At 51.0% G+C, this 24,919-nt stretch overlaps 13 protein-coding genes across 13 annotated transcripts; 4 read left to right on the top strand and 9 right to left on the bottom strand.

The window, feature by feature from the left end:
- Positions 1 to 32: 32 nt before the first annotated feature.
- Positions 33 to 1,827, bottom strand: P175DRAFT_0470937 (Zn(II)2Cys6 transcription factor domain-containing protein; the record flags this gene model as incomplete). The annotated part of the gene is made up of 2 exons (XM_040895067.1): positions 1,239 to 1,827; positions 33 to 1,193 (listed from the first exon to the last, which is right to left on the bottom strand). Exons 1-2 carry the CDS (start codon positions 1,332 to 1,334, stop codon positions 33 to 35), a joined length of 1,257 nt encoding a protein of 418 aa, XP_040756033.1. The 5' UTR covers positions 1,335 to 1,827.
- A 1,509-nt stretch (positions 1,828 to 3,336) lies between these two features.
- On the bottom strand, positions 3,337 to 5,418 carry P175DRAFT_0470935 (uncharacterized protein). The gene is made up of 5 exons (XM_040895066.1): positions 4,991 to 5,418; positions 4,425 to 4,937; positions 4,192 to 4,348; positions 3,796 to 4,128; positions 3,337 to 3,710 (listed from the first exon to the last, which is right to left on the bottom strand). Exons 1-5 carry the CDS (start codon positions 5,266 to 5,268, stop codon positions 3,393 to 3,395), a joined length of 1,599 nt encoding a protein of 532 aa, XP_040756032.1. The 5' UTR covers positions 5,269 to 5,418; the 3' UTR covers positions 3,337 to 3,392.
- A 1,593-nt stretch (positions 5,419 to 7,011) lies between these two features.
- Positions 7,012 to 8,215, top strand: P175DRAFT_0528137 (uncharacterized protein; the record flags this gene model as incomplete). Its single annotated transcript, XM_040899586.1, has 3 exons — positions 7,012 to 7,054; positions 7,105 to 7,205; positions 7,259 to 8,215. The coding sequence occupies 3 exons, from the start codon at positions 7,012 to 7,014 to the stop codon at positions 8,213 to 8,215; spliced, it is 1,101 nt and encodes a 366-aa protein (XP_040756031.1).
- Positions 8,216 to 8,431: 216 nt separating this feature from the next.
- Positions 8,432 to 9,472, bottom strand: P175DRAFT_0429086 (uncharacterized protein; the record flags this gene model as incomplete). Its single annotated transcript, XM_040893341.1, has 2 exons — positions 8,432 to 8,991; positions 9,061 to 9,472. 2 exons carry the CDS (start codon positions 9,470 to 9,472, stop codon positions 8,432 to 8,434), a joined length of 972 nt encoding a protein of 323 aa, XP_040756030.1.
- Positions 9,473 to 10,025: 553 nt separating this feature from the next.
- Positions 10,026 to 12,013, top strand: P175DRAFT_0497744 (bZIP transcription factor). Its single transcript, XM_040896344.1, has 3 exons — positions 10,026 to 10,530; positions 10,596 to 11,553; positions 11,606 to 12,013. The coding sequence occupies exons 1-3, from the start codon at positions 10,042 to 10,044 to the stop codon at positions 11,716 to 11,718; spliced, it is 1,560 nt and encodes a 519-aa protein (XP_040756029.1). The 5' UTR covers positions 10,026 to 10,041; the 3' UTR covers positions 11,719 to 12,013.
- A 143-nt stretch (positions 12,014 to 12,156) lies between these two features.
- P175DRAFT_0427513 (sterol desaturase family protein) lies at positions 12,157 to 13,307 on the bottom strand (the record flags this gene model as incomplete). The annotated part of the gene is made up of 3 exons (XM_040893246.1): positions 12,157 to 12,434; positions 12,534 to 13,039; positions 13,093 to 13,307. The coding sequence occupies 3 exons, from the start codon at positions 13,305 to 13,307 to the stop codon at positions 12,157 to 12,159; spliced, it is 999 nt and encodes a 332-aa protein (XP_040756028.1).
- A 2,262-nt stretch (positions 13,308 to 15,569) lies between these two features.
- P175DRAFT_0528132 (uncharacterized protein) lies at positions 15,570 to 16,124 on the bottom strand (the record flags this gene model as incomplete). The annotated part of the gene is made up of 1 exon (XM_040899585.1): positions 15,570 to 16,124. One exon carries the CDS (start codon positions 16,122 to 16,124, stop codon positions 15,570 to 15,572), a length of 555 nt encoding a protein of 184 aa, XP_040756027.1.
- Positions 16,125 to 16,177: 53 nt separating this feature from the next.
- On the bottom strand, positions 16,178 to 17,204 carry P175DRAFT_0528131 (uncharacterized protein; the record flags this gene model as incomplete). Its single annotated transcript, XM_040899584.1, has 5 exons — positions 16,178 to 16,498; positions 16,546 to 16,694; positions 16,774 to 16,807; positions 16,905 to 17,065; positions 17,144 to 17,204. 5 exons carry the CDS (start codon positions 17,202 to 17,204, stop codon positions 16,178 to 16,180), a joined length of 726 nt encoding a protein of 241 aa, XP_040756026.1.
- Positions 17,205 to 17,274: 70 nt separating this feature from the next.
- Positions 17,275 to 17,872, bottom strand: P175DRAFT_0489737 (uncharacterized protein; the record flags this gene model as incomplete). Its single annotated transcript, XM_040895757.1, has 2 exons — positions 17,275 to 17,609; positions 17,671 to 17,872. The coding sequence occupies 2 exons, from the start codon at positions 17,870 to 17,872 to the stop codon at positions 17,275 to 17,277; spliced, it is 537 nt and encodes a 178-aa protein (XP_040756025.1).
- Positions 17,873 to 18,131: 259 nt separating this feature from the next.
- P175DRAFT_0489736 (uncharacterized protein) lies at positions 18,132 to 20,317 on the bottom strand (the record flags this gene model as incomplete). The annotated part of the gene is made up of 3 exons (XM_040895756.1): positions 18,132 to 18,901; positions 18,962 to 20,174; positions 20,228 to 20,317. The coding sequence occupies 3 exons, from the start codon at positions 20,315 to 20,317 to the stop codon at positions 18,132 to 18,134; spliced, it is 2,073 nt and encodes a 690-aa protein (XP_040756024.1).
- Positions 20,318 to 20,615: 298 nt separating this feature from the next.
- Positions 20,616 to 22,328, top strand: P175DRAFT_0520527 (arrestin C-terminal domain-containing protein). The gene is made up of 5 exons (XM_040899155.1): positions 20,616 to 20,751; positions 20,823 to 20,963; positions 21,023 to 21,356; positions 21,395 to 21,835; positions 21,915 to 22,328. The coding sequence occupies exons 1-5, from the start codon at positions 20,717 to 20,719 to the stop codon at positions 22,212 to 22,214; spliced, it is 1,251 nt and encodes a 416-aa protein (XP_040756023.1). The 5' UTR covers positions 20,616 to 20,716; the 3' UTR covers positions 22,215 to 22,328.
- A 276-nt stretch (positions 22,329 to 22,604) lies between these two features.
- P175DRAFT_0528128 (uncharacterized protein) lies at positions 22,605 to 22,920 on the top strand (the record flags this gene model as incomplete). Its single annotated transcript, XM_040899583.1, has 2 exons — positions 22,605 to 22,789; positions 22,857 to 22,920. The coding sequence occupies 2 exons, from the start codon at positions 22,605 to 22,607 to the stop codon at positions 22,918 to 22,920; spliced, it is 249 nt and encodes an 82-aa protein (XP_040756022.1).
- Positions 22,921 to 23,014: 94 nt separating this feature from the next.
- P175DRAFT_0429252 (uncharacterized protein) lies at positions 23,015 to 24,740 on the bottom strand (the record flags this gene model as incomplete). Its single annotated transcript, XM_040893349.1, has 3 exons — positions 23,015 to 23,719; positions 23,778 to 24,527; positions 24,582 to 24,740. 3 exons carry the CDS (start codon positions 24,738 to 24,740, stop codon positions 23,015 to 23,017), a joined length of 1,614 nt encoding a protein of 537 aa, XP_040756021.1.
- Positions 24,741 to 24,919: the final 179 nt, after the last annotated feature.

The raw sequence follows: 24,919 nt of genomic DNA, 5'->3' as shown, positions 1-24,919 counted from the left end.
TGCTCTTGATGGTTATTATGGTTAGATTATGATTATATTTGACGGATCACCTGCTCCGGCCATGCAATCCACTCATGCAACTCAAAATGAATCGATGCGCGTATTCCGGTAATGATATGCTCATCCCACCCTTGCATAAACCATGCATCCCTCAGGTACCGGAGTAGAATGGCCCAGTAGGCGAGAATAATCAGCGCGAGGGGTTCCTTCTCCTCTAACCGCTCGATGAACTTCTCCGAGAGCCGAAACGTCCACCCCATCGTGCAGGGCATCAAGTCGGTCGCACGGCATCCAGTGCCCCTGCGCTCATACATCTGCCCCATCGCCGTAAGGAGATCGTCCACCGCATGAAAGTAAACCTGTTGCAGCTCTGGATCCAAGATCCGCGACCCAACCAGCGCCCGAACCTCTCCGATCCGGAACTCATGTTGCGCCAATTCATCTCTGAGGAGAGGCGGGAGGGAATCTCGGGCGCCGTAATCCATCTTCTTTATAACCAGCACCCCCGTGAAAATCTCGTCCTGCTTGGAAGCGAGAATGGCGCGGACCGCATGCAGGAGCACCAGCCACTCGGATTTCCCCTTGGCGTTGAAAACCAGGTACTCTCCCGCTCGGGGCCCGCGGCCGAAGTATACAAAACAGATCAGCACGGCCGATATGTAGATGAGCTGGCAGTTCTCCGAATTTAGCTGGGCCAGCACAGTAGACACGGAGCGAACCCCGAATGTGAAATGGTCGTCTGCCTGCTTCACATACTGCGCCCGGATCTCCGGGTTCAAGTACCCCAGATGCAGCGCGGCCAGAGCCAGGATGAGATGTTGGATCGACGGGAAGGAGAACCCCCATTGCGGGACGTGGATCTGCCACACGCTATCCGAGTCTGCGGCTTCATCTGCCAGCGTGCGATAGGTAGATACCACGAAATGATGGAAGAGGTGGAGGTCCGCGAGGGAGATTCCTATCGGTGGTAGGGCCGGTAGGGGATCGCACTGGGTGCCTCTCGAGTGAGAGGTGGGTTCGGGCGTTGTGCTCAAGGGAGAAGCGATTGATTGATAGGTGGAATGGCGGAACGTATATCGTCGGGATGACGGGGTGGAGGACTCTGATCGGGATTCTGACGCTTTCCGAGACGAGAAGTCGCAGTCTATTGAATGATGGAGGCAGTTGCTGCAAGCCGGTTTCTGTTCATCGCACTGTGGCGGTCAACGACGACACCACTTAGGGGTAATCCAGCTCACCTTGATCCGACGCTTTTTACAATTTTCACATCCTAGCTTCGACTTGCGATGTGTTCGACGAGACCGGACTTTCTTTGAATGCTGTTCTGTATTCATAGCTCTGATGCCCGCTATAGCGCAGGAAAGACGGGAGGAGGAGGACAGCGAGGTTCAGTCGTATTCGTTCCTGTTCTGCCGCTTCGGGAGTATGGCTGCCTGAGGCATTAATTCAAATCTCCACTACAAATCCAGGGTTCTCGCCTTTAAAAGCAGTTTCAGATTTTCAAATAGAAAAAAAAAAAAAAAAAAGGTATTTTGGTGGAGAGCCTTCATAGAGGAATAAATATACCGCAGCCATCAGGCAACTATTAATCGATGAAACATGGTTCTTTAGGGGGTCCTTGACGTAGTTCGCGCATGTCTAAGGGTTTTGCATACCCTGTCTAGGGCATTGCTTCTCCAATTGTGCTTCCCAAATTGCTAGTTCCGACTTTTCTGGAGGAAATCTGAGACTAAGGGGAATCAGTTAAGCTTCTGGTTCACACTCTGGGTCGTTTTGTGTTGTATTTGAGCGCGCGTGAAAGTGTCGGCCTTGTTTAGAAGATTCTGCTTCTTCTCCTCTACCACTTCGTGGAATACCAGAAATCCAGGCAAATTCGGTTTAATTATGCCACGACGAAACGGCACTGACCTGATTTGCTGGCCTTCGACTATGACCCCGCTATGAAGGTATTGTGACCAGGAAAAGCGGCTAAATTCGGATGGAGTGACTTATCACCTTGCATCCACTGATATAGATGAGATTCTAGCAGGCTTGGAAGAGGTTTAGAAGCCAGATCTCTCAATCTGCTCTCTTAAACTTGGTATATACCCTGTACGGAGTAGAGGAACGAGATGGTATAGTGTTAGATATGAGTTGGGACCTGAGAGGCATAGGGAACATTTCTAAAGCTACTGTTTGTACAGCCATTCACTACAGACAAGATATATTATGCGGATTGCATCTGAAAACTATGTATTCTATTAAAGACATCACTCTCCTCATCTTGGGCATTTTATTCTTCATTCGTAAACAACGCGCGAGTCAAGATCGACTGCGCTATGATAAGTAACAACAAAATCCAAATTTTGATATTCGAATTAGGAGGGCCTTTGTAAACAGCTCAGATAAGTTTGTTACCCTTGGGATTGGCGGAGCAAAGTGACAGCCATCTGCTCTGGAGTATATAACTCAGACCCTTATAAGATATCTTGAACTATGCTCGAGACATGGTCTGAATACACCTTGAAGAGGGAGATCCCCGGTTCGTTAACAATCGGTCTGTATTACATGAACTCGAAGCTTCTGTGATGGTCACCTATACTGATTTCATTAACCAGCACATCCCAGTTGTTCTTGTTCCCAGTAGTCGCATCAATGTACTCCGTACAGCAACAGCCATCGAGGTCAAGTCAACAACACCTGGTCACGCAGCAAGTTCCTACCTAGGCAGCTAACCACGTCCTTTCTGCACTGGAGTATGCAAGACATGCGGGTCGAATTTGAAGCAAACTATGAACTAGAACTGCAGTAGCACGCTAAAAAAATATTCAGGAAATGTCCAATAGGTCAATAATTACGCCACGTCGAAGCAGGGGTTGCTTTTATTGCCCTAACTCCACAAGACTGTCCGCAGATCCGTGCTCAGACCAACAAAATAAAGGGACTTTAATCCTTGTGTGATGAGGTATGAGCCTGAATGGAACAAATTGCCTTTTTTTTCTGCTACAATCCCGGGATGTAATGGATGGTGGAGGAATAAACCAGCTTAGCTCCACGTCTACCCGTAAAGCACTGATTGTTGACATGGAATCTATAGCCGCCCCAAAGCCCTGCCTGTTCTAGACATTATTAGGAGACAGGTGTTTGGTAAACAGTCTGTAGTTCCTCTGAGAGGGTGGGCTCATGTCTGCTCTATGCTTGCTCGTTAGAGTGCCTTAATCCGAGGAACGTGCCTTCGGTAGTATAATTAGAGTAAAATTCTATCTCATTTGTCTAAAAATCAAGGTATCTGTTGGTATACTTCTAATCTAAATATTGCAAGTCATGTTGAACACGCAGAATGTGACCGCATATGTTAAAAAAAAAAAAAAAAAAAAAAACTTCATGCATTATTACCCAGCCATTAACATCAATCAAGTCTTGACTTGCGCTTCTAACCCACCGAGTTCTTCATCGGGCTCATTGGACAGGCTAGGATCTTTCTCGCTGTGGCCCTGTGTCCCGATCTTCAGAAAAGGCACGAGGAAGACAGCGATGCCCGCGGATGCAGCAGCGAACCAGTACGGGCCCAGGTAAGGCCTGATTGGGGAAGTGCTGCCTCCCTCGCGGATGGCATTGTAGATGGCTGTAGTGATACCCAGGCCTATATTCCCCGCTACCTTCGAGACAGTGTTGAAAATGGCGCCCGCGAGAGATTGGTCGGACGTCGGTAAAGAGGACATCACATACATCTATTCAAAACTCACAGTCAGCATGCGTGCTTGTATTCAGAGCAGTGAGATAGGTAGGTCGGTATTGGCTTGGGGAGGGTCTTACATTGACGACATTGAATTGGCAATCTGCCCCGACAACCAGCAACAGCAGTGGGACAAAGTAGTACGCCCAGTAGAGACCCTGATCAGGAGTGAAACTCATGATGAGAAAGGCCACTGCATAGGCCACTGTTCCAGTCAACATGATGAGTTTGTTGCTTACTCTGTGCAGCAGGAAAGCACAGACGATATTGACCAGAACCCCGTTAACAACCATGGGTAGTAGCCGTGCTGTGATTTCCAGGGGCCCCAGATTTAATACTTCCTGCATGTACAACGCCATCCAGAATTGGGCCGCCACAAACCCGGAAAACCCGAGGGCCAGAATCCCCATCAACTATCAAGCTGGGTTAACAACGGCTATACGCCACATGGGGAAGCAAGAGGACGAGATGCTTACCAGGGAAAAGTTACGATCTCTCCAAACATGTAGGGGCATGAGCGGAGTCGAAAATAGGGATTGCCAATAAAGGAACCCTGCAATGAGAGCGACTCCAAGAACGAGCAGGACAATCACGTAGGGCGTTTTCCAACCATCGGGTGCGTCTCCGGCTATCCTGTACGGTATTAGACGACGTCTTTATATGCTCAAGGTATAGAGCAAGCGGGGGCTCAAAGGTAGGGAGGACTGACGATAACGAGCTCGACAGAAGAGCTATTCCAGCCATTGCAAGGATCATTCCAAGAGGATCGAGGCTTTTCACAGAATCCCAGCTGAATCCGCGTGTCTTCTGCGCAAGATCTTGAGGAACGGTCCAGATGGTAAGCACCGTAAAAGCCGCGTAGATCACGGCTAGCACCCATAAAGCAGCTCTCCAGTCCGCAACCTGGGTCGCGATACCAGAAACGATCATGCCCCCAACAAAGCCCAGTGGATTGCCAGCACTAAAGCAAGCAAAGGCCCTATTCTTGCGCTGGGAGGGCCGCTCATACACCGCACCCAGCGAACCCACGGCGGGAGGAACAACCGCAGCGGAAAAGATGCCCAAAATTCCCGAGAACACGTCCATGTAGATTGCAGAGTTGGCGAAGCCAGCGACAACCAGGGCAAGGGTGAATCCTGCCATGCCAGTTATGAACATGCTTCGACGGCCAAACATGTCTGCAACCTTGCCAAAGGCCAAGAGGAGTGCACCGCTAGTTAGACTGCGCATCTGGTCAGCACAAGACGAATCGCAAAACTATTCACATAAACGTACGAATTACCGGCCGTAATCCAAGTGATCTCGGCCTGATTCATGTGGAGATCTCGCCCGATTGTCGCCGAGATAACTATAACCGCGCCCTGGAAGAACGAGCTCTGGCCGATAGCCATCGTCGTCGTCAGGACGAAAATGCATTCCTGAAAAGTACTTGTAAAACAGCGAGGGCGTTGATTTGGATCCTGGAAGAGGCCGATATCATTCTCAGGGGTGCCCGTTTCGGTCGAGATAACGGTGACCTGTTTCCCGTCCTCCCCGGAAACTTGTTCCTTCATGGTGTGAGGGCTTTGCTCGTCTATGTCTAGTGCATGTAGCTATCTGAAGGAAGTTGAAGCTGCCTGACAGTCTCCCCAACAATGCAAGCCAGGCTTATAAAGGTCGATTCGATCCCTCCCCTCCTCCCCTCCCGTGGGAAAAGAAAAAATCTGGGATTCCGCTTATTTTCCGCCAGCGACTTGATTAATCATGAAGCGGAAAAACTCCATACGCTAAGTAGTTGGTTACTTCGGTAGGGCCCACTTGGTTGGTGCAAGTTGTGTTTGGCGTCTTGCAGCGGATGGTTTCTTTTCAGGCCTAGTAACTAAGCTACGACAATCGTGGATGGCGTCTTTTCCCGTCACAATGATTTCCAAACGATGTGAGCTAACATTGGAGCTGGCATTAGATGATTGTTGCCTGGGATGTCTGACATTCCCGAGACAGAGGCTGTATCTAAACTGTTTGAAGGACGTGTTACAAGTCGTGTCGGAAGCGAGTATCAAGATATCAATTTCTGTGGAGTCGGAGCGGGGACAAATTCCCCACAGGTTGCAGCTTCACGGGTTCCAAGTCTCTGTTGCAGAGTAGGGCATACTCCATAATCATATCTAGAAAGCTATTGGTAATCTACATCTGATACCCCAAATTGCCTCGTTGAGCTAGGATATGTGTCCCTTTCACAGTCAGCTAGAGGTTTGAAGAGAACACTCACTCGGCACGGGTTACTATGTGGTTGTTTCTAGCCGTCTTTGCTTCTGTCTGGATTGAGTCCTTGTTGGGATACTTTAAAGACTTTTTCTGTGGTGTTGGTTCAGCCCTACCTCTGGTAATCTAGATGTCAAACTACTGGTGACTTGAAGCATTTTTTGAAGGGGTATTACTTTCGAAAACCATGAACAGCTGCATCTCTTCACTAATTTGGCTTATTTTCTCAGCAGAGTATGCAAGTAAGCTGAGGGACTGTTGGGCACGCGTGAAAAGTAGAGGTTAAGGGCTCCAGGAAACAAGTAGTATAGACCTGACAACCTATCAGACAGGACTGAGAATTGGGTACTTCCACAGGTGCCTTGTGACAAATATCCTTTATCCAGCCTGCATTGCCCAAATGTTAAGAGAATCTTACATTGTCGCACGCAGCGCAGTGCTGTACTGGGGCCAGCAGGATGATAATATATGACCTGTTTCGCGTCAAGGTTATCTCGGTTATTGCGTCTCATGTACCCTAAGTCGTGATACATATTAAAGCCCACTCGGATCCGGAAAGCAAATATAGTCCGTCTAAGATATGCCGGCAGTAGGATGGAGACTTCAATTTCTGATGCAGCATCCTCCATACGCCCGCACACGAGGGGTAGACGCTAATTAAAGGATTCATCTACCCATGAACTAGTTAGGTCTATCTATATCACCATTAGTGACTATTTCCTAAGAGTGGGACGAAGGAATACGGCCCCCTATAAAGGATTCCCTCCGCCACGATTTTTTCAACTGCGCCACTGTGATTAAATATGTAGGGCCCGCGTTTGGGGAGCGGGCCAGCAAATTTCCTGGCGTTGAAATATAGTTACTTGTGCAATATATCACGAATAGCAGCTCGTATCCCACTTTCTTAATTAAATCTTAATTTGACATAGCCTCGTGGGCTCTTTCCAAGCCTCCGAGGGTGCAAAAACGCCGGCAATGCCGTCTCCTTTTATAAATGTTGTGTTTCATTCCCGCGAGAGGACTGTTTCAATAGCAAACAGACAAGGATAGTCAAAATGCTCGGAACAGGATCGAAACCAGGGTCGTTGACGCTGTCGAGTATGTGCCTCTATCTCTGACTTGTACACCTGCGACTAACAACTCCCAAGGTGAATGTATGAAGGCTGCAAGTACGCTCGACTTGTTCATCAATCCCAACTCCGCGACCCTTGATAACCGGATTCCCGCGCGGGTGCTGCAAGGCGCAAAGGTATGGGCCCATTTCCTCCGCTTATTCTGTAAATCGGGTTAACAGGCGTCTAGGGCTTGGTGATCTTCTCCGTTCTTCAGCTGGGATTAGGGGCGCATCGTGTTGGCTCGGGCGTCGTAGTCGCGCGATCACCGAATGGCTCCTGGTCGAACCCGTCCGCAATCGCAACTGGCAAGCTTAAAGTTGGCCAGTTGAGGTTCAGCAGAGCATTAACGAATTTTGTCTTCGTCCTAAACACAGACACCGCGGTCGAAGCATTTGCACAGGGGGAGAATTTCACACTTGGTGCGGACTTGTCGATAGGCTTAGGGCCGTTGGGATCAAACGACGAGCCCCCATGCAACCCCCCGGCTCTCTTCGTATATTCAAAAACACGCAGTGAGTTCGGGAGTGTTACGCTTGAGGGAGCTGTTCTGGCGCAACGAACCGATGTCAACAAGAAAATGTACCAAAAAAGGATTACAGCCCGGGAGATACTGCGCGAGGAGATCGCGCCCACCCCGGCCACGCAGCCGCTCCTCGACATGCTACTACTATATTCAAGCCTCTTTTGTGCTCCTCCGGCTGCCTGCACTCTGGAGATGCGTTCGCACGCTGCAAGAAAGGTACCACAGGCATGGGCCACTGAGCTCCCGGCCGACCCTGTTCTTGCACTGCCCCAGTCGGCTGTACCGGCGCCGCATTTCACTCCCCGACATACCCGAGGCTCTTTGGCATCACTCGAACTATTCTTCCAAGATATCCCCATCTCAAGGGAGCCTTCCCCCGCACCCTCCACCGTATCCGCGGTGTCCTGCAACGTCTCCCCGAGCGTCTACTCTGCCGCAAGCTCTACTTCGCCCACGTCGATGACTTCCACTGCGCCATCCCGCCAGAGCTCTCCTCCACAGCCGGCGGAACGGTTTCCTCCCACGCGCAGATTGTCTCGTGTCCCTACAATACTTACCCCCGGACGACGCGCATCGAAGGGCTTTGCATCGTTCAGCCGGCACGACCCACTGCCGTTCTGAATGTAAGACTTTCGTGATGGAAATCAGGTACCAGCTGCCTAGGATATTAGCGAGTAGGGCATGATTCATTCCCACTTGCATTTGCATTATGGTTCATACATAGATATAGCGCCTGCATTAGATACCCAAATTACCACCCTCATCCTGCCTCAAACTAAAATTCCTTAGTGAAGCAGACACCACACGTAGAAAAACAAGGAAAGAAAACAGTCCAAATCACGCATTCTTGCCAAGTTCCAGCTGCTGGTCCACGACATCAGCAACCTGTACCTCCATCGGCTTAAACACAATCCCCAACTCGTTCTCGGCCTTACTCACGTCCAGTGTCGGACATGGCAACGCCACCGGATCTAGTGTGACAGGCAAATCCGGATACGTCCCTCGCACGAATTCATCAACGTCCACCCACGACCTCTTCGGCGCGGAAAGCAGGTAAGATTGCAGGCCGCGCGCGGGACTCCTCAAGACGCGAATATGTGCCTCCGCCACGTCTGCCACATGCACACCGAGATACTGCGTGAAAAACGGCGTGTTCTTGAGCAGCGATGCGTACAGGAGTTGGTTGGTGCCATTCAGCTGCTCCGGTGTTTCTTGGTAGAGACTCCGACCGAAAACGAACGATGGCAGGACCACTCCGATGGCGAAGTGGGGGGTGTGCTCGTGGTAGAAGTCGATTGTGGCTTTGTAGGCGCATAGTTTGCTTGCATGATACAGCTGCTGGGGTTTCAAGTCTGTGAGATCCGCAGGCATGCCGGATAGATCGATCTCGGTTGTTTCTCGATGGTTTTCAGCCGACTTTTTGCCCATGGTAGATCAATAGATACATCGATAGATAAAAGACTCACCCTTGACAGAGGTAACACTATTCGCTGCGCCAAACGGGATAACAGAGAGCACAGAGCCCGTAATAGCCACCGTCTTAATCGACGGGAAATGCAATGCGGCCTTCAACACCGACAGGGTCCCCTGGACCGCGGGGGCGATGAAATCATGGACTCCCTGGGCTGGCACCGGCGAAGCAACATGGATAACGGCCTCTACGCCCTGGAGATGTGCATCGAAGCATCCGGGAACTGCGAGGTCCGGAATCACGACAAAATCGATCTGATCCAGGTGCGGGGAGAAGACGCGCTCTAGTTTGTCGGTTGCCTGTGCGTGTCGAACTACGAGGCGCACTCGATATCCGGCCTCCAGGGCATGATGGCAGACCCAGGAGCCAATGAAGCCTGTTGCTCCCGTAATGAGGACAAGCGACATGTTTCAGCGTGTGATCCACGTACGGATATCGAAGGGGAATGAAGCGAGAAGTCCGTGGGTTGGTTACCATAACTGGGGAGTTTCTTCCCGTAGCCAACTGATTCTATATGCAGGGCCTCGACCGAATTGACGAGCATTTGTAATCTCAGCCAAGTGGGAGTGGTTGTGTGACAAGTTGGGTTCCTCGGGTTCTAGAAGATCCGCTAAAGCATAATGATCCCAGATAACTCTTTGTGTTGAGTTCTGCTCTAGAAGATGACTGGGGTATAATGAAGCCATTGAGGCAGTCATCAACAACCACATGCATATTAGGTAGTCAACTTGTGCTATGTATCATCCATAGGCATTGCAACGAAGTCACCGCAAGTAATACGGCAGGACGTTCAAAAGAATAGTTACAGTAATGCTAGATATAAAGTAAGATGTCGGGCCAGTAAAGAATGACGACGAGGCGCAGTAGTGGCGATAGTGCTGCTGACGGGTTTGATCTTCCTTCATCCCGCAGCGGAAGCTCTGGTCATCACTGATCCTGCAAGACACACGAACTGCAGGACTGCAATCCGTCGAGCATGAGCCAGACGACTTCCCAGATGCTCCCTGATGCGATGGGGTCCGGATCCAAGATGCCCCTTTATTCGTGGGATCAACCTGTCTCTCGCGCCCCTTTATCGCCACGCGTGCGACCGGCGCAAATGGCCAACTTTTGGGCCACTCCGCAGTTGACTTCGCTGCTTTCTGCGACCTCTTATCCTGTGCCTGAACCGGTGCACTCCCAAGATCATCTCCCTCCGGCTGATCAGGAGCCTGTCCCTCTCTTGGGTGGCGTCGTGATCGATAGTTCGTCGTCTGGCATTGTTGACGATGACCTTCTGTCCCACCATGAGGAGGACAGCCGGGCCTCCGTGTCGCCAGACACATCGCATTCAGACCAATCACAGACTGCTGCTCACAGACCCTCGAAGCGCCAACGCATGTCCAACCCCAATGGCGAGGCCGTGAGGAAACGCGGTCGGCCGCGGAAGCCCATCGATGGCGCGAAAGGGGAGGATCCCGAAGAGGTATGTCGCGCGTTTTTACCCTGTGAGTCGGAATGGGACCGAACATGGGCTGATGAAGTACACAGCGAAGGCGCATGCAAGTCCGCATGGCCCAACGGGCGTACCGGTCTCGCAAGGAGGCCAGCATCTCGTCGCTCAAGAGTCGCATCACACACCTGGAGACAACAGTGGAGCGGATGAATACGGCGGTGCTTTCGTTTGGGGATGAGTTGGTGCACTCGGGGGCCCTCGAATCGCACCCGGATTTGCTCCAGCCGCTTCGTGATACCGTCCAGAAATGCTTGGTCATGCCCACGGCTGGTACCGGTTCAGGCTCAGCTGCTCATACGCAAGACAGCAACACGACTATGCCTTCATCCGCAGCCCTACACTATCTCCTACCCCCCTCAGACCCAGGAGCAGGGCACAGTCCCCCCTTTGGCTTCACGACCACCGGTCCGAACGACGCCAACTGGTCTATCTACCGGTCGCCTTCGTTTTCCAGCTCATCTGAAATCGTCGACACCATGGAGATCCCCGACTTCATTGATCAGCTACACGTTGCCTGTCGCTACCAGGCGTACTTACTCGCCGCAAACACGTCGGTCCCCATGCGACGCATCGAAGCCCCATTCCGCATGCTGCTCAGCATCATGCCCAGAGCGTCCATCACGGCATACTTTAAAGACTGGCTGTTGGCGAGGGCCAACAACAAGCCGCTCACCCAATGGGACCATGTTCCCTATTTCTGTGTCGGCGGCGCGGGAACCCATTACCACCTGGGCAGCGAGACCAGTTACTCCCCCAAACGACCTGCGCTGCCTCACCAGACATGGTCTAGCGAACCGGAACCGCTGTCGCGCTTCCCAACCGATATCCAGGAGGACCTAGACGAGGACTGGTTCGACCTGCAGGACCTCGAGGGATTCCTTCGCGCAAAGCATGTGACTCTCCCAACCTGTCCGCCGTCCGACATCAAAATCGGGCCTCTGGAACGAGGGCCTCTCGCCAACACCGCCGCCAATGTCACCCGGTTGATCCAATGTAAGAATTGATTCGTTTCCCTTTTTCCCGCTCGATAACTAACCCGTGGCAGCACTGATCAGCAGAGCAATGTGTCTAGGACGCTCTCCGGGATTCCGCCGTAAGGATGTAGAAAGCGCCCTGGCGGATTTCCGGAATGCGTCCCTCAGCATAATGTCTTTCTAAATTGCTACGTCTCCGTCGAGCATGGCGGGGCACCTTGCGCGTAGGTTGGAGAATCAGTGCCTGCATCGGCGGAGTTTCCAAGGTTCTTGAGAGATCTTCTGTTTAGGCGCGGAGAGATATATAGGTCTGTCTATATATCTACCTACGCACCTTTAGTTTTGATATACGCGCATATTTTCATCGGGGGATAGGATTGATAGGATATTTCGGTGTCCACGCAGCTCGAAGGAGACCATTAAGGTCACTTTCCCTCCTTGTAACTGCTAATCTGAAGTAATAATTTGCTGCCATATGACGCATTCATGAGTAAATTCTCTCAACCCATGTATATATACCCGAATAATATAAATCCACCCTTTCAGCAAGGAGTGTATGAAGAACACTGTCCATTGATATTAGTATTATATATAATGTAAGTAAGTATTCATGAGAAACAAATCACTGCATCTTCTTCGACACCTCTCCATACTCCCGGTCATCCTCTCCCTCAACCTCCCTCACGATCTTCTCCATCTCCTTCACTTGCTTTTCCCACTGACTCTTCCCCATCTTAATCTCGCGATCGAACAGCTCTGCGTCCGGCTGTCTGTAGCTTCCACCGAGACGATCCCACAGCGTCGTGAACTGCCCGTAGTTATAGTTGAAGTACAGATGGTGGTAGGTATGGCAAGCGGAACCGTTGATCACAGGCGAACTCGTAGCGTATTCGCCGTCGTCTATCCCGAACGTTAGTTGACAAACCTCCCCTCCCCGATTACGAACAGCCGATGAAAGCCCCTCTGGAGGGAAGCGGGAAAGAGGGTTAATAAACGTACGGATGATCACCGTCCACACGGTCACAAAAGCAAAGAGCATCAGGTATGCCGTTTTCTGCAGCGGGAACACAAACGGGAAGACGTGATACGGAACACTCTGGCTCCATCCGTCCACTGGGTTAAACGCAAAGCTGGCATACGGCGTCGGCACGATCCACTTGTGGTGCGATTTATGCAGCCACTTGTAAATCAGGGGGTGGTGGAGGGCGCGGTGGATCCAGTAGATGCAAAAATCCGTGAAGGCTATGAAAAGGGGGAACTGGAGATAGGTGTACAGTTGGAACGGCGCTTCGCTGGGGAAATCGTATAGTCTCGAGTACCCGCGCAGTTCGGCGACGAAGAAGGGCGCGGTGAGTGCCGCCATGACGGGCATGGCTCGCATCGATTGCTTGATTTCGAGGTTGATCTGGTCCCGGAGGAATTTGGGGTGCATCATGAATTTCTTATCGAAGACGAAGAAGAAGGAGAGGGTCGAGGAGACAAAGTACACGAGGACTCCGAAAATCCTGGAGCGGTTTTAGCAGGCAAACGGAGAGGTACAAGGGAAAGACATATTCACCATGTTAGCAAGAATAGACTGAACATTTGTCGGATTATGCTGTCTCGCGCGAGTTGGCTCATGCCCGCCCATTTTGTTGGCTGCAACTCCATATAGCGAGCTACATGGCTGTTATACTCGACAGCCACTGGACGCACGCCTTCCGGAGCTGGGAGCAACGCCGCATACAATCGGTCCAACACCAGCGTGTCGAGAACGTCCAGAACGATATCCATGGTTGAATTGTGATGTCCCCAGGAACTTTCCGGATTCCCTTCCAGCTCTTATGAGCCGATGTTTGGGTCGTGTGTCCCGTGCTGGAGTCGTCAGGAGAGCCGGAAATAAAGCCACCGTTCTCGTTCTCGTTCTCGGCTTGGGATGGGGAATCAAGCGTCAAATTAAATATGGGTCGATCAAGGAGGAGGAGTATCGGCATCCTGAACGAATGGGATGGTATATCCGTCTCGGATAGGCTCCACTCAAATGGGAACAGACTGGTTCTTGAGTTAGCTCACCAGGGCTATTTTTTTGGTGCTAGGGTTTGATATCCCTTAACTAGGGACTAGTGACGCTCTGTAACCACCCGAGTCTAGGTGCTCGATGATGGATCGTACTACCGCGAGACAGTTCTTTCCGTGCCGAAATGAGCACGGTAATGGCTTATGAGCCCACCATATAGGGGTATGTATGATCATTATTGACCTTGCAATATTGGAATCCGTCCCACGACGAAGAAAAAGTGTCCCCATCACCGGTTCCCCATACACAGCTGCTGAATAGCGGTGTCCAACCTTTCCTATCCCTAGATTTTATTTCAACTTTTGCCCCCGTAAGGAGACACATCGTCACCTTGATTCTTTGCTATCCACGGCGCGTAGAGGACGGTTCTTCTCGGGTTATCTGTGGCGTCTGGATCAGCTCCTCCTTTGAGAGGCAGGGAGTTGAATATTATGACGTGGCTGATATTATCCAAGGTGGGTTTCACTGTAGTCATCTTTCAACCTATACGAGTCCCTGAAAGCTCCAAAAGAGTATCGACTACATCAATTCTACTCTCCCCGACGGCGAGCATCGGTGCTGATTGCCCGCCGTTGTTCGTAATGTTCGGATCTGACCATTGACTGGCTGCTAAAACCTAACGAACACGTACGTGCCCGCGCTTCGCAGCTTCAGTTAGCGGAGTGTCACCCTTGTTATCTTTGCAGTTGGGATCGCTACCATTGTGAGCAAGAAGGATCCTAACTATTCCGTCATTGCCGTCACTAGCTGCGGTGAGGAGTGCAGTGTGATTGAAACAATCCTCTATACTTGGATCTGCTCCGTTCTCGAGCAAAAGCTTGACGGTTTTTGCATGCGAATGCGATACAGCCCACATTAGTGGCGTCCGTTGCGAGGCATCCTGATAATTCACATGGACTCTCCTGTCGGCCAGTAGCAAGCTGGCGACAGCGGTATGTCCGTTCTTCGCCGCGAGAAACAAGGGGATTGACAAGTCAACGTCGCTATTGTTGCCGCTGTCTCCTTTCTTCGGAAACAGCATTTGGAGTAGTAGCTCTTCGCCGCTCCGAGGCTCAGGGTTGATGGCTCTGCGCGGGGAATCTGCGTTGAATTCGCCGCTCATGCTGTCTGCCCCCAAGAGTAATTGGACGATTCTCGTATAACCGCCATCCGCCGCAGCGCATAACGGTGTCCAGCGATGACGCTCATACAATTGATCCTCGGCCCCCGTTTCAAGAAGCAGCTTCACAACTGCATAGTGTCCGTTTCTTGCTGCCAGGTCTAGAGGAGTCCATCCGCTCTCGTCCCGGGTCTCGATGTTGGCTCCCATACCAACCATCCTTTGGACAACGGATAGTCGGCCATGCACGGCCGCCCAGACGAGTCCCGAGCTTCCAAACCGCCGGATATTGTTGGTGTACAGAAGGTTACACAGAAGATGGTGTAACCGGTGATTGCAGCGAGTCAACGCGCTGAGATCTCGCTGTGCCTCTGTACATTCTGCTATGATCAGCAGTAGGTCGTTTGGGAGGGCTGAGAAGGACATATTGAACTAGTAAGAGAGCCTGGCATCTATCTACCCGAGAGACTTTCCTGCAGCGGTGTTAGAAATGGCTAATACGATCGAGACGGTGGTTAAAAATCCAAACAAGTAAAAATATGATAATTACTTCCCTAGGGAAGTCAACCGCGAGGCCTCACTTGACGATATTGACGACTTATATTTTTTTTTTTTTTTTCACGGCAGCGAGAGATCCTTCATGGTGAAATTTTGAAGCTGGATGATGCCATCCATGCATACCTTGCTTTGATAAGCACAATTCCGCTTATGGTAACTCCTCCGTAATTAACTACTGAACTGGGGATTTCGGAGATCGAGTCACTTTTTCCTCACTGGGCGGCCCTGAGCGTGAGGTAAGCACGGAAGTGCGTGCGTTGTCCTGAGGGATCCCTGAACAACTACGTATACAGCAAACTTTTCATGATCCTCCGCTTCAATCCTACCATTCGCACTCTATGATTTCCCACCTGGTTTGCCAGCCGTACGTGCAGGTTTGCGCAAGCTGGCCGGCATAGCAGGCCGCATCCCGATATCCGTCACACACCAAGGATCCAACCTGGTTCTGATCGAATTTGCCCGTCACCACTTGGGAACCCTTGTAGGTGCAGGTGGATCCAAAGACCTTGAACCCTCCGGTACCGTCATTCATCCCCTCCCAGGCGCCGGCTGTCGTGATGGAGCCGGGGGTTTGAACTTCTGGACACCATTCCTTGTTCACGCTGTCGCCCGCATAGTACTGGTACAGGATATACTCGGAAGTCCCCTCACGGTCATCCTGATAGTAGTTGATGCTAACGCGGCCCAGCTTGGATCCGCTATGGGGAGCGTTGCCCGCCGGGGCGGCAGTTGCGGCTCCCAGCCCGTCGAGAACAGTCACGGATCTAAATAGCGAAGCTAGTGTGGCTGCCAGCTCGGTCGCCAGGCTGGAGGCTGCGGCGGCGGCGGCGGCGTCGTCGTCGTCGTCTGCCTCTTCCACCTGGATAAAAGGCTCCATCGTGACCACTACAGCCGGGGCCGGCGTGCCGACGATACTGGTAGAGCTCGCCGTCACCGAGCACCCAGTCGTCGTCGAGCAATCCCAATCACAACTGCCCCCGGACCCGGCAACGCAGACCGTCGAGCAGATTTCCGCCGTCCGAGTGCTGCATTCCTCCTCGTCGGAGTCACTACCGCTATCACTACCTCCACCGTCGCTGCGCCCTTGCCACCCTTGGTGGTAGTCTCTTTAGGCGGGCCAGAGGACCAGCTCGTGCTTCTTGTATTGAGATTGGTGTCCTTCGAAGTCTGAGACCAAGGATACGGAGGCGGAGTGATAGTGATTGTCGAGCTCGTCGGCGTAGGTCCGAAAGGAGGCAGAATGTGCACAATCTGGGGCATAGGGTTTTTTTAGCCTTGCCCTCAATAGTTGCAATCACTTTGTTGTCGCGGAGCAGGGAGACAGTCACCGGCCCCGTGCGGCCATCGAAGGCCACACTGCCATGATAGACTCCAACATCATCCCCATCATCAGGCACTGAAGACCAGGCGACAGTCTGAGCTAATCCTCCAATCGAAACGACAGCCCCTGAAAAAGAGCCAAGCACAGCGGAGAAGAAGATACCGGCAGGCGAGCAGCAGGAGCGCCAACCAAGCCAGAAACGAACCCATGGCGATCAGCGATGCAATTGACTGACTGGGCTACCTGGCAAATGCTGTGAGCAGCTGTGATTCGAACAAGCATTGAATGACTTGACCATTACAAGCACGCGGGGTCCAGAGAGCGGGACTCACCTACAATACTCAAAGACTGCCGTCCTCCGCACTTGAGGCAGTCACCACGAAGTTGGTGGATGCAGGTTTTCAACTCCCGCGATACAGCTCGCTTTTTGATGTCCAGAAAGGCCAGTACGCCATGCCATCCCTTTTTGAATATCTCGCTTGCTGACCGAGGCAAAACTGAGACAACTCATTTTGTTCTCTGTGCTAAAGTCGGATTCGAATTACTAGTAAAATGTCGCAATCTTGACTGTCTACATCCATCTTTCGAAAAGCGTTTTTTCTTGATTGCCAATGTAACACTATTGACTATCTCCATTCTTGCCCAAACAGGCAGAGAACAATTCTCACTAGCAATCTATTCTTTGGATGAGGGAAGCTATTAGCAACTAATCTCCGACCTCTCGGTTGCCATCGTCGAAACGGACAACCTCAGCCAAACGGGCAAAGGCCAACCCGAACGAAATCCACATGGGCCTTTTCGTGAGCCAGAAGCGGCAACTCGTCATGTCCGAGTAATTGTAGGGTCGAGGCGTACATGAGGGAACTTTTCCACACGCTTCTTGTCTCCGCCGATCCCACGCTTCAGTCGCTCTTAATGTACATGATCCTTGAATCTCATGATAGGAGAGTGGTTTGGTGCCACTATTCAATAGGGCCTCCCAGTAAAGTTGAGCCGAAGGTGAGGATTTAAATCTCCTCAGTTGCGAGGCCTCATGCCAGACTGGGTGGATAAATAAATGAGTATGCCAGAGATTATAAAACAAAACAAGATGGTAACCCACGTGTTGCTACAAGCACTATCTCAGAATGTTGCTTTGATCTTGCCCAGATTGTTTGCGAATGACCGTCGGCGTAGACCAATGGTTGAAAATACCCAGCCCACTGTTCCTGAGACTCCTCTCGTCCAGGTGGTACCTGGAGCTCGGTCCAGACGACAACCTCTAGATCATCATCAAGATTGTCCTTTGACTGGTCTTCGGACATTATTATGTCAGTGTCTGGGAGTCCAGTGAGGGGCAAAATCTGAGTAGAAGGCAGGGAGGATGAAGAGTTCGAGAGTTCTCCCAGAGAAAGGAGTCCTGTTTCGTCCTAATAAACAAGGCTTAAACCCGGCAGCTTTTACATACTAAGCCGCGCTAGACCCAGTGCGGGAAATGACGGCGTATATTGATATTGTATTCTCAGGGGACAAAGAGAAAAGATGTGTAGCTCTGATACGTTGGAAGTGTTTAGTCTATTTCGATTATTGAAAGGAAGGGCACTCGAATCCTTCCGAGCTCCATGCCGTATCTAGGGTTATAAACGAGGGGTGGGAAGCACATTTGGGTACATTGATATCCAAAAAGCCCGCAATAACGTTGTCGATGTCATGAAACATAGGATCCCCTGCGATGTCGCCAAATTCTGCATTATCTAAATGTGCAAAGTCGAATGGGGGCAGGTTATCATTTGCCATGATCGTATTGTGTGGTGGTGGTGCTTGTGGCTCTCTTAACGTGTCGCCTTCCAGTGAATTATGTGCTGCATTGATGGCACCCTTCTGCACGTCAAAAGTGCAACTAGCTCTGCCTAGATCAGCGTGATCTGTGTAAGGGTTTTTGCCGGCGGATCGCGAACCCCCGGGTGGATTTGTCTTTTCAGCAATAATGCGTTGCATGCCGTTGAACGCACGATGGCATAGCCGTGTCAACACCCGTGCTGACCACCATGTTGTGCCTAGCGACTCCAGGGTTTTGTACAGAGTCTGGAGGTTCAATTTTGCAGTGTACTGCATGCTCGGAAGATGGCATCTCTTGAGCTGTTTATAGGAGATGGAAAACCCCAAGGATATGGAGTACGCAATGACGGGTAGAGGTAGGAGCTGTTCGATCTCGCACATTTGTGCCAATGTGACAATGCGATATATAGACAGGTCCTGTCGTAGATGCAGGGTATGTGATCTAGGCTGGGTCTTAAGCCCCCAGGGCCGTGAAGCCAGAAGAGCAATAGCATAATATGCCAGTTCAAGAGACACTACTGTGGTTTAGCCGGGTGATTTTCAAGATTTAGTCTGTCCGCGGGGTGTTGACGTACTCATCACATCCAGATCAAGGTTCCATCCATTACAGGTGTCGAGGATTTCCTCGAACCTGGGGATATTGGGTCTGTTCTCATCAAGAGGAGAATCTAGTACCGGGCGGTAGACCGATAGTACCTCTCCCATGATTGAGGCCAAAGATAGCCAGACGCGGAACGGTGCTTCGAAAAGGTCAATCACATCCGCAAGCTGTTGCCCCAAGTCTCTATCGTTGATGACCAATGGCCTTCCATGGATAGCTGCATTCCATCGGTCAAGACTCCACAAGCACCAAAATAGTGCTATAAAAGGTTTCGTGTCATCAGTAGGTGCACCTTTCGTTAAGTGTAGTCCTACGGTGTGAGCGTGGTGGATGGCTTGGGTCAAATGCATGGTAGCTCTATCAAAGCTGTCTGGCCCTTGAACATGGAGGGAGAGTAGCGTGAGAATTTGGATCAGTACTATTCGTCTTCTCTCCATATCCAACGCAGTAGCTTCAACCAGGTCATCATAGAGCAGATTGCTAAACTCATCTACAGGGAGAACCTCAACATGGCCGGGGAGGTATAGCTTCGACTTCGCCTCACGATCTTTCGAAGCCACGAGGCATACGGCCTGCACGAGGCGGGAAGAGACAGAGCCGCTCTGAAACTCCGTGCGAAACTCATGCTCGTTAATGAGTGGGAAAACAGAATGCACGCGACGGAAGTAAATATCAACCAATTCTTCTTGGGTTTTTCGCGAGGGTAGCAAAGAAGCCCTTTGCTGCGGAACTCGGCGCTGCCGGGACGCCTGATACCTGATGCTATGCGACGATGACGCTCCACGTTGGGCTTCATCCCTAGGCTCCAGAAGTTCGTTCTCTTCTCCGTCGAGCCATACGCCAACATCCCGTTGACTCGTACGCCCGTGCAATAACCTCGCGCTGGCGTCATCGACAAAAAAAACAACCGGGTTGAGGTCACCAATGAATCGTTGGGCATAGGGACCAGAGCTAGTCGAGGATTGGGACCGGACATGCGATTTACCAACCTGAACCCGTGAAGACTTTTGATCATTGTGCTCTACGGGACCCCCGGCTTCCCGTATATTCGCCAGAGGCTGGACTCCGGAATGGCTAGCTGCGGGCGGCGGTGAGGTGAGGCTTGTATTGGGGGCGTAAGGGATGAAATCCCCCTCTTTCACCAATGAAGATAATCCGTGGTCCCTATTCTCATGGTGGCATTTTTTCTAATCATTTGTTAGTGAGTAAGGGGTGTGCGGACTGGAAGCTATCCATCCACCTTTCTCTGGCGACACGCATCACAAGCCCCCCTGGTGTATTTCCGCTTCGGAACTTTTCCACCGCCTCTGGCGTGAAATGTCAGCTCCATATCGCCTGATTCGTTACTTGTAAGCAGCAAGGTTCGTCTTTGTTTGGCTTAAAATGTTGCACGCTGCTTTTGGACAACGAATTGGACTTCGTGGCCGACAGCTTTGGCAGCAGACGTCGCGCCGCACAGTCAGGTCTCGGTCGTGCAGGTAGCGGTATTCCCTGATTAGTCCGATATTCCGACCTGGATTCGCTTAATTGCCGATGCTTGGTGCATTTATTCGTTACAAACGATCCACTCTGTGGCCGTATTCGGTTATTCCGTGTAGTTACCTGAAATGGCACTTCCTACATCAGACCAGAGGGCGAGTATAAACGCTCGAGCGGTGGGCATAATTAACATAGCTGGGCATTCGTGTTTACTATCACGAACAGAAGAAAAGCTTTTACAGTCCTGGCAATGGTCAAGCGAACTAATGCTCACTGCAGCCTAAGGTTAGACTGTGATGCCCTAAGTGCACCTATGTTTCGATCACAACCACTGCTAACATGTCCGGATACGCCAGGCTAGACCAATCATGTATATTTCTACCACACCCAGACGAAAATGATAGTGGCTGTTCAATATCGGGAACACTTTTTCTCTCCTTTCCGCAGGATGCTGCGGTCAAAAACATATCAGTGCAAGTGCGAGGGATTATCAAACTGTGAGTCCGTATGCTTTCAAGTTCAATATACTGTAACAGTAACAGTCTAATTAGCAAAGGCGATTTAATGAATCCGGGTTTTTTCCATCTCACCATGAATGGATCACACTAGACGAGCGACACTCCCTGGCCTCTTCCAAAAAAATGAACTTCTTTATGATGCCTGCAGGAGACTACGAGTTTCCATTTAACATACCCCTAGATGAGCACACGATTGAGACTATTCGAGGGCCCAGTCAGAACCAACACACGTACCAGGTCCATGGCATTGTGGAAAGAAGGCTGGGCAAAGATATTATTGTATCGGAGCCCATCGGCATTTACAAATCCCCAGCAGTACCACTGGGTTTTATGATGTCCAGCCCGGCTGTTAGTACTTGGCCTCGCTTTCCTGTATGTTCTTCGACAAAAACGCTGACCACTGCGAGCAGTTAGTCGAAGGATCTCTGGGTGACTTGGTTCAATACAACGTCTCGATTCCCGATGTCAATATCCCCTTTGGGTCGACATTCCCAGTCAAGTTCTCACTGGTTCCATTGTCGAAGGATATATCCTTGGGAACCATCACACTCGAAGTCGTGGAGGAACACAAGATTAAAATAGATGCTCCCGCAGCATATTCTGCGCGGTATAATATACGCCACTTAGCGTCGAAGGCAAAACATGTTATTCTGGCCGAACAGCATGAGCCAGATGACTACGTGAGCGAAAGGCCGGAGGTTTTCGAAATTGAATGGTGTACAGCGAAGAAGGTATCTCTTCCACGGGATTTTGCATCTTGCACCCAAAGTGTGCAGACGGGAGTCTTCAAAATTAACCACCTTCTGGCGGTTACGATTACAGTGAAGGATGCAAGGGGCGGGTTGTCAATGGTATGTTGGTGTCACCTCCATCCAATAAAAGCATATGACTCGGGATTTAGAAAGCTAGCATTATCTGACTGTCATCCAGATCAAAGAAACCATACCGTTCAAGATCGCCATGTCACCTTACGTTATAGGGCAAGATGGCACCATCTACAGTGTTGATATGGAAGAACTGGAGCATGATTCCAGCCCCAGTCCACCAGTATATAATGACCACAAGAAGGACGTATTGCTGGCTGGTTATCAGCAAGTTACCGAGACATCTACCGAAGATCTGCTATATAGATTGAGACACCACGCACATACACCCGACACTTTTCGCTTCGACAGTAACGAATTCGGCTCTCCGCCGGATTATGAACTCCTGGTAGCCAATAATCCGTGAACAAGCCTAGCCCTGACCGGAAGGAAACACGTTCACCGGTATTACAGCAGGAAAAGTTCACAGGGGATTCCCAGCAGCTGGCTGCATTCATGCAGGAACATTCAGGACTCGAGCTTTCGAACTTAAACTCGGTTTAACGCTACCTATCCCGGAGAAGTTGAAGCGATAGATTTGCAAGGCCTTGGATTCCTGAAGCTACCCTGCAGAGGCACGTTGGAGGATATTTGAACAATGTGTCATCATCACATAAGGGACATGCCGTACAAAGCTCGTGCGCTGCAAGCCGAAGATGATGAGAGAAGGCCACATCCGCGCTGCGATACATTATTTCGAAGCGTGGGCGAGGTGCATATTTAAACGTGAACAGGATCCAACTGGCTTCTCCTCAAGATGTCACTATTCCACCCTGGCTTCACCCTCGCAAAGCCACCGACTGTCTTCCGGTATATCAATCTTGCAGCATACTCCCCGCTACTCGCGATTGTAGGCATCACACTTCTAGTGCCGATCAAGGATCTTACAAACATATGCCTCATAAACCACTTCCATTGCAATTTTGTGTCATCTCAAACCCAGTCTATAATCTAAGTAAACTAGATATGCTGCATCCATGACCATTGCAACCCAAGGGGGTCTGCATAGCCAAAAGAAAATGCGAACTCCAGCTCCTTCGGTGCTCGACACGAGCCACAAGTTCTACAAGTAAACCGGCAATCTAGATTTCCACCACCACAATCCCCTCCTCGGTCGACCATGTTCGAACAATTATACAGAGGAAAAGCGGATAACAAAAGACAAAGTCAACAGTCACCAGCTTTCTTCTCTGGGCGATCCATCAGGGCATGCTCGGACTGTAATGTGCGATCCAAGCTTGAATGCTGGATCATGAGTGAGAGGAGAAGACACAGCGCAGCGACACCACAAAAGAATAACCACAGGTCTCGAAATGCCTCCCTGAATGCTTGGATGAAGAGACTTTGCACTGCAGAGCTCATGGTGCCGTCATGCAACTTCAGCGCAAACCCAGCTGCCTCCTTGGACACTTCAGCCGGCAGTCCTCTAAGCCCTAGCTCGTACGCGAGTCTATTCTGAAAGAAGGTTCCCGCAACAGCGACCCCGATGCACATCCCCAGCGTCCGCATAAAGGTGTACATTCCTGCGGCAGATGCCTCCTTGTTGTCCTTTGCGAGTGCCTGAACTGCGAAGTTTAGGGCCGTTAAGACGAGTCCCTGCCCAATACCTAGACAGAGGAAAATGAGCACCCATCGTGACGCTTGGGTATGTCGATCGAGCAATGCTAGTAAGCCTACGGCCGTTGTCGAGAGCACCCAACCTGTCCAGATCGCCCAACGGTAATGGCCCAGGCGAGTCAAAAGAACCCCTGTAACTACACTGGTCGGGAGCATTATACCGAGGATGACCATCAAAGCCAGGCCACTGTCGATAGCATCGAAGGTCTTGACAGTTTGGAGATTCAGTGGGATGAAGTAAAGCAAGGCCATCATCTACATTCAACCACGTCAGCAAAAGACACACGAATACCGGCACCAGCAAACCACTGACCAAAGCCCCCTGTAGAAAAGCGCAAATATACGCTATAACGCACGCATAAGTAGAAAACAGGGACACATGAATAAAGGGCCGCGAGGCCAGGGACCTCTCCCACAGAAGCGATATCACTACCCCGACTCCTCCGATGACGATGGGTACGACTGTCCTCCAGCTATTCCAGGGGAATTGATTCCCGCCCCAGCTAATGCCAACCAGGAAACTACTCAAGCTTCCGATGAAGAGCACGCCACCGGTCCAGTCTATGGAGGCCAGTCTTTCCAGGACGCTGGGTCTTTCAGCCCGTAGACGAATCGTCAGCGGAACAAGAACGAGTCCGATCCCGCAGAAAGGCAGGTTGATATAGAACATCCAGCGCCAACTGATATTCTGCGCGATAGCACCCCCAATCACTGGGCCGGCAAGTGTCCCCACTGCCCATGCCATCTGAACAATCGAATAGTACGTGGGTCGCTGGCGTAAAGGGACGATATCCGTGGTGATCACAATGCAGCTTGCCATAATCCCGCCTCCCCCAACCCCCTGCAAGGAGCGGCCTGCAAGAAACAGATCAAATCCATTCGCGACCGCGCAGAGAACCGTCCCGAGAGTAAAAAGCACCAGCACGGCCGTCAGAATCATGCGCCGGCCAAAAACATCGGACAGATCGACAATGAAGGGCTGGCACACCGAACTCGCGAGCAGATATGATGTTCCGGCCCAAAAGGCTTGAACTGTATCACCGTGCAATGAAGATTCTAGCGCCTTGTCCCATGGTCATTAGCGTGCATGGATTCTCGAGAATGACACTATACGTACTGGAAGAGCCGGGGTTATAATCGTAGTGTCCAGTGATATGATGAAGGAAAGAAGCGCCAAACACCCAAAAACAAACCATTGTGCCTTGCCTGGCTTCCAGGGCTGATTCTGCTTCTCTTCAGCGGCGGCAGAGTCCGATGTCTCTTCCATGCGTTCCATATGGAGCGAAGTAGTGTTTTCCTTCGGCTGATTACCTAGAAGTAGCAATCCACATGCGAGATGTAGAAGACATACAGGTTTTGTATTTTTTTCCAGGGGAGAATTCAGGGCCCCCATAGGGCTGTAACCCAAGTACAGCTGCGTTACACAGCCTCCATCGCGTACTTTCGCTAGGACAC

This window comes from Aspergillus ochraceoroseus, assembly GCF_002846915.1.
Source record: "Aspergillus ochraceoroseus IBT 24754 chromosome Unknown P175scaffold_1, whole genome shotgun sequence".
Taxonomy (NCBI): Eukaryota; Fungi; Ascomycota; class Eurotiomycetes; order Eurotiales; family Aspergillaceae; genus Aspergillus; species Aspergillus ochraceoroseus.
This window is presented reverse-complemented; position numbering and strand designations above follow the sequence as displayed.